The 14,407-nt window shown below is 36.0% G+C and overlaps 1 protein-coding gene across 5 annotated transcripts in view; it reads right to left on the bottom strand.

The window, feature by feature from the left end:
* ADGRB3 (adhesion G protein-coupled receptor B3) overlaps positions 1-14,407 on the bottom strand; it is a 747,311-nt gene that overhangs the window by 364,180 nt on the left and 368,724 nt on the right. For all 5 annotated transcript variants that reach the window (XM_050787501.1, XM_050787503.1, XM_050787500.1 and 2 more), the window contains 2 exons: positions 7,335-7,403; positions 2,873-2,981 (listed from right to left, as the gene is read on the bottom strand). In XM_050787501.1, the coding sequence (XP_050643458.1) occupies positions 2,873-2,981; positions 7,335-7,403 (178 nt within the window). The remainder of the gene's footprint in view (positions 1-2,872; positions 2,982-7,334; positions 7,404-14,407) is intronic.

Raw genomic sequence — 14,407 nt, 5'->3', positions numbered from 1 at the left:
GTCCAGAAAAGTGACTATATATCTATAGTCCAGAAAAGTAGCTATACATATAGACTTTATGAAAAAATAATTTATAATCTCTCTAAAATACATTATGATTTTTGAAGTTCTTTAAGTAATCTTAATCCAACACATTCTAAAGAAAATGGCCATAAGGAACAAACTTTCTTAGTTACTTAGTCTCTATTCATTTCTCACATGCTGTGTACATGCCTGTGTTCCTGCATACATGTCTGCTCAGTATAATGAGCAGACTGTTGGATAATTAATCTTTGGACTTAGAATGTAAGACAGAATGAGGGCCAACTCACATGTTTCACAACTTTCTACTGTAAAATAGTCTCTATTCATGTCCATGCTCAAAAACATTGGAAATATGAGACATAACATTATAATGTTTTACATATATAGTATCAAATTGGGTAACATAAAAAGTATTAATAGTAAGAGATCATTATTCATATTACTTAATTTGATACTAGTGTATGCAATTTGGAAAACTCCTGAATACTATGGAGCATAACTCTCAGTTCTAGTCACCAAACTACAGTGTCAGTCAGTCCCTGAGCTAACATTTGAGGAAATCAACAATAACTAAGATGTCTTTTGGGTAGTCCGTATAAACAATGTTTATAATTTTTACTCACAGAACATAACTTTTAATATGGATAAGTGTTGCTATATAAACAATCAGAAGGCAGAACAATCACACTATCCTCAGGCAAGATGGACAACGATATAGGACGATATTGACTTTATTTGCAGCATTCGATTGCTTTGAGTTATGCTTAATATACCTCTTAAAGTTTAATCACATTTAAGGGAAGAAGGCAAACCTAGATAACATAATCTTATTGTGAAAAAAATGCACAATATTTTCAAATATACAAACTTGGTAAGTCAAAGAAAAGTAAAGATGAATAAATGATTGCAATTTATGGACATTTGTGAAATTTTTATATCAAGTAATACTAGTGCTATAGAGAATGTGATATGCTGTGATTCTGAAACATAAATCCAAATTTAAGTTTAAATCCAATTTAAGTTTGCTAGACTCTGTGATTGGCTTTTTTATAGTTTTTTTTTTCTAAACACATTCTGCACAAATGCCATGTATTGATCTGAACATCCTTTTAATTAGCAATACCTTTTAGAAGTAGACATTAACATTTACAAAAAGAAGCAGAAAACAATAGTTCTTTGTTTTTCTATCTCATTTTAACTCATAAACTACTTTACCAATTGTCCAATCTGCCCCAAGACCCTTCATAACTCATTTCCTTCCCTTGGGAAAGTGGTTCTGACTTGGGTGACTAGCATCCCTGGAATCTTGCTAGGTTCCTTCCATGTGCCTTAAAACTCATAGCTGTGATTGCTAAACCTTTTCCACAGACATGATATACCTTTCCAACAAACTTTCTTTCCTTTATCTGCCCAGTCACTTTTATAATGGACATTGAATTGGGAATTTCTCTGATTTCTGAATTCATCTTTCAACAAAGATACCACCTTTGGTCTCTTTTTACTCTAATTGTCCATAAGAAGAAATAGCTTCCTCCATTACTGAACTGGCACAAGCTGCTGGACACCCACTCTGGAGAAAAGTGTAGGCCCTCCAACAGGCTCAGAAGATACATTAAGATGTTAAACTCACTGATAAGGCCTGTGCTGGATGAAGAGGATACATGGGCTCCAAAACGTCTCCAGACCTTTGAAGTATCCATTACATAGACTTTCCTCAAATGAAGAATATTATCAGTAGTTAACTGTAACCTATTGTAATCTGAGGTCACCCTGGTGAAGATATCCCAGGATAAAATGAGTCCCTGCAGGACTTAGGTACCTTCAGAAGAAATTAAGTATAAAATGAACCACCAAAAGCCTTAATCATAAAAAAAAAAATATGTTCTCTACCAGTTGAACTTCCCTAGTTAATTGCCCCACCAAAGTTAGTCTCTTCCTAATCCAGAAACTAAAGCATAATTATCTGTGAATATGAATATAGGGCAACATATGTTTATTTAAACACATTACTATCTATAGTTCAGTGGTTTTTATGTTAAGAGTATTAAAGTATGACAAATGAAAGAAAATAATTCTGAATCACAGTAACATTATCAGAAGAAGCTTTAAAGAAATGAGAAAACTGTAAGCCTATGTCAATTCAATGTGTATCATTAAGAAGACTATTTCTTGGCTCTTGTTAATTTTTAACCACAAAGAGTAATGTGTCATTTGATTAATATAATGGTTGTTGCATTACAGAGTCCACTAAAGAGGGACCTGAGAGATCCACTGTGTACTGGAAGATATTCAGAAAAACTGCAGTGGCAGCAGTTGCACCATCATCTTAACCCTGGAAGGTATTCTCAATGTTCCACCACACACAGATTCAGCACCTGCCTGGGACAACCAGTGCGAAAGTAACTCGGCATCCTCAAGAACAATGTATGGAAGAGCATAAAGACTAACATGTTGTTTTCAAAATAACTAGTGTGTATACACACACATACACATTCATAACTAGATTGGATAGCAATGAGCATTTGGCAGAATGAAAAAATAAATACATATTATCCTACATATACACGTGAAGACACACACAAATAGGCCTACAAGCAGTCATACAAATGCATGAAGATAAATACAAATATATGTGTGTGTGTGTGTATATATATATGTGTGTGTATATATATATATAATGCAATGTGTTTAGGCCTATCTAAAAGTCAGACACCAAGTATTCGAAATATATTTGCTCACATGTACTTAAACATATGAATAATGAATATTATACTTGGAAACGTATGGTGCAGATACTTGCAAATTTTTTTATTTCAGAAAGTTTTTTGGGGAAAATCCTATTTCTTACCTACATTTCCAGTCATTAAGTATGAATTCTGAAAGTCCATCATCCCCATTCCAACAATGTGTATAAAATCTTCAATCACCTGCATTAACTCTATTGACCCTGGATAAATCTAGAAAAAATAAGCAAAGGTTACGTGGAATAAAAAATCGATACATACAATGGCATATATAACTGAAATTTTTTAAGCCTACATGAAATCACAAATGAGCTTTGTTTTACTTCAAAAAAATCTACAGCTGCCTATAGTTGTATTTTTTAAATTAACAGTTGAGAATGACATCAGATGTCACATGGGAGGAACTTTGGAAGTAATATGATGTAATGATTAATCCCTCATAAATCTAAGGGAACTCAAAATATCTAACAGACTGTCTCCTCAGAAAATACATGACTTTTCTTTTGATGAAGTCTTTCCATCACTTAAATATAACAAAAACATAGAACACTGAAATTGGGCTCTTTACATGTTTAACTTTGCAACTACATGAGGAACACAAGAGGAAAAACAGTTAATATTGCCACCATGAAGATATTTACAAACTATTAAGTTATTGCATAATAATAAATATCTTGAGAGAAACATTTATTGTTTAATAATTATAATGTCCACCGTAAGAATAATGGTAATAATTTTAACATTACAATAATATTAATAGCTCTAGTGAATGTGCTTTACATGAACAAATACAAAACACACCTGTGGGATTATTATTCATATTTTAGGAAAGAAGAAGAAAGACCTCAAGAAGGTTAAACAGCATACCTAAGGCTATATTGTATCTTTAATAGTGGCTGAGCAATACCTACCTATCTAACTGTCCATCTATGTATCTATCCATTTATCCATCTACCTACCTATCTACCTACCTACCTACAGGACCATCTACCTACAGGACCATCTGCCTCCATGGCCCGTGTGTTTCTTTCAACATCATGGCACCTCACACAGTACAAATGGACGAGTGTTTTTTTTATTTGGCAACCATGATTGTGGCAATAGTTCATAGTATTTGGGACATAAAGGCTATTGAAAATGTCACATGCACGTGTATAACCCATAAAGCTTATAAAGTCAGCCTGCATTACATAACCACTTTAGAGGAGAAAATCTTTCGAAGTCAAGTTAATTTCTTGTGTCCATTCAGCACCACTGCATTTTCTAGCCATGAAAATTAAGTGGATTAGACAGTTCTAGCTGCTTTGTAATCGCAAAGACTAGTGCAGAAGACAAAAAGGCATTCTGAATAGCAGAAAAGCATATAGTCAGAGCTGAAAGTGACAGCAGGCATATGTGTATTTCAAAGGGGCTTGCGGTTGTGCCTGTCTAAAAATCAGACAGTATCCACAGTATATTTACTCACATATACTTGAAGACATGAATGACGCATATTAACTTAGACATGTATAGCTGAGTTAGTTCCAACTTTTAATTGTAGAAAGATTTGGGGGATAAAACCTATCGCTTAGCTTCACTTTCAGTCATTAAACACAAATTTCGAAAGTCCATCATCCCACTTCCAAGAATGTGCCTAAGATTTTTGTTATCGCCAAGGCTTCCTGCTACTGCTGTATTTTCCCCTTATCTTTGTATAGGTGTGTATGTATATGAGTATGTGTAGTGGAAGGATGAATACAAATTAAAATAAGAGGCTTATTTTTTTCTGTTGAAAATATGGGAAGAGGCTCTCCCTCCCTCAACCCCACTCTCTTCTCCCTTTTCTTAGAGCATTTACTTTTGGAAACCTAGTAACTGTAAGCACTTTTTCTCTTTGAAATGCATATCAATTTATTTAAAAGCTAAATAGTCTCCTACAGCTTAAAGATCCAGGAATGTCTCTCTTTGAAAGGTAAGTATACAGAAAGATAGTGCCCCTCTTTCTCAGTTTCTGTGAAAGGTAGAAGCCTAACTTCAGAGGCCTCTTGAATTTTGCTTCAAGTGGCAAAATTGCTTCCAGTCATAAAGATATAAGGAGGTTATTTTTTTCTTTGAATAAGGCCAATTAAGTAACAAGATGGTCACCACCAATTACCAAGTGAATTTAGGACGAACTGTGTGAATTTAAGATGAACTATGTGTGACAAAGGGTGCTCTTAAGTCCTCTTCAGAACTAGTTACTATTTACCTTGAGGACACTGCTAGGCTATGTAATAGGGTCTTTGTAATGTCAGCGGATTGCCTATGATACACATTACATTCTGGTTTACTGCTTATTCAATAATGAATGTGTTTTCTTTCTCTTCTGCCTTGGTGGAGAGGTTTTTTAGGTTGACTAAAGATTCTGTTTATATTTCTCCAAGTGTAGTCAAATGTTATAGAGCAGGTTATAAAAGGTTGCCAAACTTTTTCTGTTTGCATATAGTAAATATTTTAGGCTTTGCAGGACATGAAGTCTCTGTTGTAAACTCAACTCTTTCCTTGTGGTACCAAAACAGCCATATATAGGTTATATGTAAATGAATGGGTGTGGCTATATTCCAAAATATGATTAACAAAATAAGCCTCAAGCTGGATTTGGCTCACTGGCTGCAGTTTGCTCACTCTTGCTCTAGAGACATACGAATTTTCAATGTAATAAAGAAATATCAAACATAATACATGACTAAAATGACTTGTCTTGACTAAACCGGACTTGTCAACTCCAGCCATATGGGTAGAGTGTAAAGCAGTGCTATATAGAAAGTAGTTTGTGTGTGTGTGTGTTTGCTTTTTTACTTTAGTATGCTACGTTTTTAGTAGAATGATTAATCTAAACATAGTTTTATCCTTCGTAACTGGAACTGATGGGTAACAACTTCCGAAATGACCGTTCAAAAGAGTAAATTTTGTTTGCAAAAAACTTCCGATGTCAATAGCCACCATTTTACTCAGCTCATTTTCCAAACGTACACAGAGTTCTGTTTTATATTTACTTTTGTTAAGGTTATTACTCAAAAATAAGGAGACCCACAAATATTATCTTTGATAGATTTTAAACAGTACCTATTTCCACAAAGTTCACCCTTTGTGCCACAAACTCAATAGACCCATTCACCACCTGGCTGCATTGATGACACCACCTTTTAGTAAAAGCTACAGAACAGGGTTGTTTTTGTTTTTTCGGTTTCAAATCGTTATTTCAAAAACAGTATTAAGGATCATTATTATTGGAAAAAATACTTTAAATATAAGAATATAGCTAACTCAAAATCTCAAGGAAATAGATGGTTTATGAATTCAGGATTTTTCATTGACAAGAAGTTCTGCCACCATTCATTATTTGTTAAAGTTAGGACCTCACAGTAAATAACAGCATCTGATGAATTGCACTCTTGTTTTAAATAGGATATTATATATTTCTTCTAAATATATTCATAATTAATAGTCTCTAGCATTCTAGAAAGATGTACTTAGCCTCTGCAGCTGTATTCTAAGGAAAGACACCATCTTCTTACAGTGAGTGAATGAGGCTGTCCTCTAGAAGAAAGTCAAGGACAAATATGTAACTCGAATTGGTAGAAAAAAATAGATTTAAAGTATTAAAATAAGAGTTTTTTTTTTTTTTCTGGCTATGCCCAGATGCATGAAATTTATACCTAATAATGAGGTAGACCCACACTGGACTATTTTTAGAGCTCCTGTCATAACAGGATAAAGGGCATACTTTACTCCTGAAGACCCAGAACATGATTATAAAGGGAAAACCTGAACCTCAGTAAATGTTCATTCTTTTTTTTTTTCAAGATTATCTTATTTTTAACAAGAGTCAAGTAGAAAAACTAAAGAAGTTTGACATCCAGTTAAATTACATTTACATAGAATTTTTAGAACCATATTTTTTCCCTCTTTCTAGACTTCTAACCCACTTTTCCTGTAATTCGGAGGAAAAAAAAAAATAGTCACTGTATATCAGTTAGGATACCACAAATGGTATTGCAAAGCATTTATAAACAATACCCTAACCAATAAGGCCACTTGCTACACTGATAAAGCATAGCAGGAAGATTTTTAAAAATCATAACATAATTTTTGGTGAGGCCTGATTTTAACAGTTCTTGGCTTTGAATAAAAATTAATCGCTCTGTCTATGATCCATATTATATGCAACATTGTAGTAAATGCAAATGGTTTTACTAGTCAAAGCTCTATACTTTCATTTGAAATATGTACTTTTAGATGTGCTGTTTTTCTCATGGTCTACAGACAAAAAAGGAACTTATTGGTTAGGCATATAATTATTACACATTAAATCCTTAAAGTTTTAAGTTGCTTAAACTAGCTCAGCTTTTTTTCACATGAATAGACATTCCTTCCAGACTGATAAGGTAAAGATCATTTGTCTCCTCAAAAATTACTAGGATATAACCTAGACTGACTTAAAAATATCTTATTTTCCTGAAATAGCAAGCCATTAATTTAGTCACATATTTTATACACTTCGTTTCGCCAGCTTCATTTTAAGTTCTGAAATAACCCCAACCTTACCTGTTGTGCATCTTCCCATTTTTCCTTGTTTTCTTCATCTAGAAGGTTGCTAACTATTTGAAAGAAGTTCTGTAAATTAAATTAGATAAAAGATTTAATATTACATGAGAGAATTATACTTTCTAATAACATCCATTTGGGTTGACTACATGGTAAAGATATAAAAACTTTGCAATATTGCTTTATGACCCTAACATAGTATTCTAGAAGATCTCTGAGGATCCTTTTTCAGCACCATAATTCCAGGATTTTCATATACGTTCATTTTTTTGTACTCTCAGAGGAGGTCAGTATAGAGAAAACACTTTCACTCACAATTATTTGTTCCATTATGGTTTCTATATTCCACTCTGTAATGTCATTGTGTAATTATTCCATACAAGTAAGTTTGATCCTGTCTGTAATGAAAGTCATCTGTGACCAGGTATGGTGGCTCACACCTGTAATCCCAGCACTTTGGGAGGCCGAGGTGGGCGGATCATGAAGTCAGGAGATCGAGACCATCCTGGCTAACACAGTGAAACCCTGTCTCTACTAAAAATCCAAAATAAATAAATAAATAAATAAATAAGTTAGCTGGGTGTGGTGGCGGCACCTCTAGTCCCAGCTATTCGGGAGGTTGAGGCAGGAGAATGGCGTGAACCCAGGAGGTGGAGCTTGCGGTGAGCCAAGATTGCGCCACTGGACTCCAGCCTGGGCTATAGAGGGAGATTCCGTCTCCAAAAAAAAAAAAAAAAAAAAAAGAAAGAAAAGAAAAGAAAAGAAAGAAAGTAACCTGTATTTGTTTCATTACAAGTTATCCTGTTAATTGTGAGTCGTGGTTGTTACTTGCAATGTTGTTTCAAAGAACACCCTAGTAAAAGTATAGGCAAAGTGGAGGAAAGACAAGCTCCCCTCAGTTGAAATCTTGACTCTGCCCTTCCTGCTCATTGTACTTTTACAACTACCAATTGCAAATACTAAACGAAATTTTCTAAGTTCCTGAAATATCACATATGCTAAGAGCACAATAAATCTTAGCTATTTTCAAATTATTACTCTTTACTCCTCTGCTTTTTGCCAGCAAGCCAACATGGGAGAATGAATAGACATGTAACATCCTTGCCATCATTCTTGTCTCTAACTGTTGAAGACCTATTGGCTTTATCTTCACCTAGCAGTACCCAGTGGCTTTTGGTTTTTCCCTTTCCTTGCAGGAAGGTCATTTTGATGTTCATATTCCATTCACACCGACAGAGAGCCGGGCTCTGTTCAGTTCTGTTTTGCAAGTGCGCATTTCACACGTGAAGGATTTTTACCAGAGAGAGACTTTTCTGTCCTTTCACACTACACTGTGCCATCAAGACACAGGAACTAGGAGAGAACAACAGTGTGCCTTTGAAGGCAAGCTGTGACTTGGGGTCACAGGAGACCTGAGAAGTGTAAAGGGAAGGCATGGTGTTTATCTTAAGTTGCATAGGCAGTAGTGGCTTGGCTGTGTTCTCAGAAGTCATCTCTTCTGACTGTGTGTAGGTTAGCAGTAACACTGCTTCATACTGATACATTAACTTGGACCAGGACCAGGACTCCCTTGAGGGCAGAAATAATCATAACCTGTTAGTCTCATCAGTCTTCCTCCCTATCCAGCTTCTCAAAACAGACATTTGCACTAATTTCAAAGAAACTCACCTGGGTGTTATTAAATTAAAAACAAAGCTGCCTCATTTCCTCTTGTGGTTTGAAGCTGTTAGTATCTATATTTAATTGCCCTATTTGTGCTATTTATTTTAATAGTTCCTGGCAATCACATGGTTGAAACACGGTTTGAGTCATAACCTCTATAAAAGTTACAGATTATTTTATGCAACTCTTAAAAAACCTGCAAGTCTGTTTTAGACCCGTTTTTCAATTCATTTAACCTTTTTGTACTACCAGCCATTTTTTTTTCCACTTAAAATTTCCTGCTTGGAGTGTTAACATTTGAAGGGCTTAGTCCATTGAGCTGTAACTCTACCTATGGTCAGAAAGAATTAACCTTCAGAGTTCTCCAATTGCCTATGGTTGGTTAACTCAGTAGGGGACATGGTGCTAATGAGGCAAAAGTTGCAGGTTTTATCCCTGTACATGCCAGTTAGCTGTGCTGAGGTCCATGACCTCGGTCTGCATTCTAACCCCTGCCAGCTTTCACACAAAATGCATGCTGCTGCTAACAACAGACACCAAGAGAACAGGAAGCAATTTGTGCAACTGCATCTCCATTTCTGGAAAAAAAAATTTTTTTTTCACAAAGCATGTTTTGCTGACAGTGGGTCGGTGACTCCTTGCTGTACATGAAGGCCATTGCATACACAAAATTCCTTGATGAAAACAATAAATTCAGAGTTCAGTTCTTTTTTTAAATCACCGAAGGGCACACATAAAAAACACAAATTATTAAAATATATGTTGAGCCAACCAAACATAGCATTTTGTACTATTCTTCAAGCATTTTGTACTATTCTTCAAGGCCAACAAATGTGGCTTTACTAAATCAGAGTGGGAAGGCAGTACAGAATAAAGTTATTTGTTCTCACTATTGATTAGACTTTGGAATAATCTGTAGTAGTGCCCTGACTAATGAAATCCATGTAGGGGTACAGTGAGCTAAGTCTGAATATCTCAAGCAGTGGGGCAACATTTATGGAAGACTAAGTCTTTCTTGTTCATCAGTGTATCCTCAGTGCATATGACTTGCTCATAGCAGATATTTAATAAAGTCCTACATTTAAAACAAAATTTAAGTTGCAAAGTCAGTACATCTCAGCTTGTTTCTTTTTTCTTTATTTTTCCAACTTTACTTTTAGATTCAGGGGATACATGTACAGGTGTGTTACCTGGTTTTATTGTGTGATGCTGAGGTTTGGAGTATGAATGATTCCATAACCTAGGTACTAAGTACAGTACCCACTAGTTAGGTTTGTAGCCCCTTCCCTTCTCCTTCCCTCCCTCCCCACTCTATTAGTCCCCAGTATCTATTTTTGCCATTTTTATGTGCATGAGTACACAATATTTAGCTCCCACTTATAAGTGAGAACATGCAGTATTTGGTTTTCTGTTCCTGCATTAATTTGCTTAGGATAATGGCCTCCAGCTGCATCCATGTTGCTGCACAGGGCATGATTTCATTCTTTTTAATGGCTGCATAATATTCCATAGTGTACATGTACCACATTTTGCACCTCAGCTTTCCTAAAAATATTTAGCACCATTTCTTTCAGCTGGCCTTGCTCTAACTTGTCTCACACATATATAAAATATTATATATATACACACACACACACACACATTATATATATACACACATACTAATACATACTGAATATATATTCACTTTGACATTTACTAAACTATCAGACTGATAAATAGAACCAAACCTAACAGAACAGCTCTTTGAAGAGGTGACTCATGACATTTCAGGCCGCATGACTGAATTTTTCAAAGTGTGAAGCTCCTTCTGTGGTAGCAGAGCCACTACTTGCTAGTGTTCTTTTAAAACTCCATTAATGGTGATAATCGCTCTTTTGATGATTTACGGATTAGGTCACTTATGTCAATCCCTAAAATAAAAAGGTCAACATCTTACAGTAGGTTTTGCCTCATTTTTTTGCTTTTTTTGTTTTTTGATTTTTTTTTTTCAGTCACCCCTGATCTCCAAGACCTAGACTGATTTGAAAAACTGAGTGTCCTTGGAAGAATCTGAGCTGTTTGGAGTTTGAATGAGGCAGACCCCGTTTAACATTTTCCCCATCAATTATTAACTGTATTGTTATGGGCAGGTGTTGCCCACCTATGCTTTATTTCTTGAATCTGTAATACAGGAGTAATAATAGCTACCTAGCAGAGCTATTGTGAAGCTTGGAGTTAATTCTTAACACAGTATCTGATGCATGGCAAGTGCTCGATATATGGTAACTTTATGATTTTATTACCTTTATGTTATATATTTTTTATGACTGGCTGCATGATTTGTATTCATTGCCACATTATGGCAAATATGCACCTATAATTCTGAGATAGACTTTCACAACCAGTAGCATTCTCCTCTATCCTCTTTAATGTCTCTTCCTCTCTCAGCAATATGTACAGAACAGAATTGATTCACCACTAACTCTGGGGAACAGGAACATAATTTGTTCAGCAGAAGTCTCTTCTTTCTAAAAATGTGCTCTGTGGGGAGGGGGTTTCAGGGTAGTTAGTATTAGATACCTACTATATGAGAGGCACCATGGTGAATGGTTGTGGTACACAAAGGTCAAAGAGGCATGATAATTCTTTCTTTGCAGGAAGTATTACAAAAATCAGGGCAATAAATGTATGCTATAAAGAAAAGCATAAATCCTTCTGTGACATTCAAAGTAGAGGCCCTAGATTTGGCTATACAAGACAAAAAGGACACTTTATTTTATGGAAAGCAGTAAAACATTCTGTTTTTACTTCTGATTGGCTTCCACTTGGCAGATTTCTTATGGATTATACACAATTTTTTATAAATATACTAAAATATGTCTTAGCATTTTGCTTTCGCTGAATTCCTATTTCCATGGAAATAGAGTTGTAGATTAGGCTAGCAATTTCAGCCACAGGAAATGTGCTCTCCTCCATCTTAACCAGTAGCAAAATGGTTGGACACCAAGGGACAAAGACAAGCCCTAAGAGTCGAATTTAGTAAGGTAGATCTGAAGTTTTGAAAGAATTACAGTGACTCTGACTAGAAATATAGAGGGAACTATTAGAAAGGCTTAACAGCAAACAAGGAAGCAGGGATAAGCCATTAGGATAAGGATGCATAACATAGGATAGATCATTGATCCCCAACCTAGAGATCAACTAGTTGACGGCGGCAAGGCCATGTGTGATCCAGCCGCTTCCCGACTCTCCAAATTTATCTCATGCTATCCTGCCCCATGCTCTATTTGTACTCTAAGTTCCTTAGACTTCTTCATGCATCCCACACTATTTTTCTGCCCTGCCTGTAGGCCTGTTTACATGCTGTTTGCTTTCTTGGACTGCTATTCTTTCTGTTCTTTACTCAGATAACATTTTCTTATCCTTTATGTCCAGATTTACATGCAATTTCCTCAAAAAGGCCTTATGAGATCATCACCCCTCCCCCAATTATACAGAGTTGGATATTTTCTTTTTCTCTTGGTACTGTGTGACCTTTTCTGGAAGTATATAGGATTCTGAAGTTATGATTTATTTGTATGACGATTGGTTTAGGGCTTTTCCCTCTACTAGCTTATAATCGAGTTATTTCTATTTTTTCACTCTTGTGCCCCCAGTGCACAACATCAGGCACAGCAGCATGTAAGTACTCAACTATTTAAAATTGATGCATTACATGTCCACTGTGTGTAAGGAAATGGGCTAAGCATTCATGGATTTTTTTTTTTAATCGAAAACAATAAAAAGTTTATACCTAATTTACTGCCTCTTTTTCGATTCAACACCCTCCTCTTCCAGTGATGCTTTTAATGCTACCGGGGCTCTCCTTATGGTCCAGGGAATGAGAGATGACATTTTTACAGATAAGAAAACTAGTTATCTTGAACAAGTATGGGATCGACCTCTTCTTATTTTCAACAGCATTTGAAGACTCAACATCATCCTTGAGCACAAATATATACTTTTGAGAAGTTGTAGGACTACAGGAAGCGGCTGTGGATATTCAACCCTGGTCCTTAAACTCACATGTAGCAACAAGCAAGGAATGGGACTCCTCTTCCATAAACCCACGAACTTCATAAACCCAGTTCATCCTATGCCAAACACAGGGAACCCTCCCTATGCATCACTACCCTTACCCTGATCCTGGCAAGATGCATTTGGTAGTACAAGTTCTTCTTTGTTCAGCAAAGGAATGGCATGAAGAAAGTTATAAACATATCAGCCAGAGAGTAAAGTCAGGGGGCTTTGGCAAGAAAAAAAAATGAAGAAAAGAACATCACTAGAAAGCATTATCAATAGCCCCAAATAGTGGTTATTAAGGCCTAAAGGAGAACAGTGGATGTGCAAATGAAAAAGCAAGGAAAGGTATACTAAATACTTAAACAGAAATGTATTTCCTTATTCAAGTAGTAGTTATTGAATGCCTTCTCTATATTTGGCTGTTCTGTTCTAAGTGCTGTGAATATGATAGTGAACAAGACATATGAGGGTTACTTCCCTCATTGAATTTATGCTCTAGTGGGTAAAGAGAACAAAAAGTAAGCAAATACATTTAAAAGGATGATTTCAGACAGTGATTGCAACAGTTTGAATATGATGCCTCCAAAATTCAGCTGTTGCCAATGTGATGTTATTAAGAGTTGGGGCCTTTAAAAGGTAATTATGCCATGAGGACTCCTCTCTTCTGAATGGAATTACTGCCCTTATAAAAGAAGCTTACTGCAGTGTTTGGCTAACATACCCTTCTGTTTTCCACTATGTCAGGACCCAGAGTTCCTCACCTCTAAAGGATGCAGCAACAAGGCATCAGCTTGGAAGCAGAGAGCAGCTATCACCAGACAACTGAACCTGCCACCCGTACCTTGATGTTGGACTTTCCAACCTCCAGAACTGTGGGAAATACATTTTTATTCGTTATCAATTACCCAGTCTCAGTATTTCGTTATAGCATCACAAATGGACTGAGACAGTGACACAAAAACAAAATAGGTTATAGGAATAGACTGAATAGGTCAGCAAGGAGTATGTGTGTGTGTGTGTGTGTGTGTGTGTGCGTGTGTGTGTGTGTGTATGTGTGTGAGACAGAGAGAGAGAGAGAGAGAGAGAGAGAGAGAGAGAGAGAGAGAGAGAGAGAAAGAGAGAGAGAGATTACTTTAGATTAGATGGTCAGAAGGAAAGACCTTTCTAAGAAGGCTACATTTGAACTGAGACCAGAATAATAAAAAAGAGACAGCCACACGAAGACCTGAGGAAGACAGTTCCAGAAAAAAAGGGAAGAGTATGTTCAAATTCCCTGGGTAAATGACAGTCTGAACAAGTTTGAGAAATAGAAAGAAAGATAACATAACTAGAGTTGAAGAGGGGGCTGGGTGAGGTGAAGGGATGAA

The sequence above is a fragment of the Macaca thibetana genome, chromosome 4 (genome assembly GCF_024542745.1).
Source record: "Macaca thibetana thibetana isolate TM-01 chromosome 4, ASM2454274v1, whole genome shotgun sequence".
NCBI lineage: Eukaryota > Metazoa > Chordata > Mammalia > Primates > Cercopithecidae > Macaca > Macaca thibetana.
Note: the sequence above shows the minus strand (reverse complement) of the source record. Positions and strands in the feature narration are given on the sequence as shown.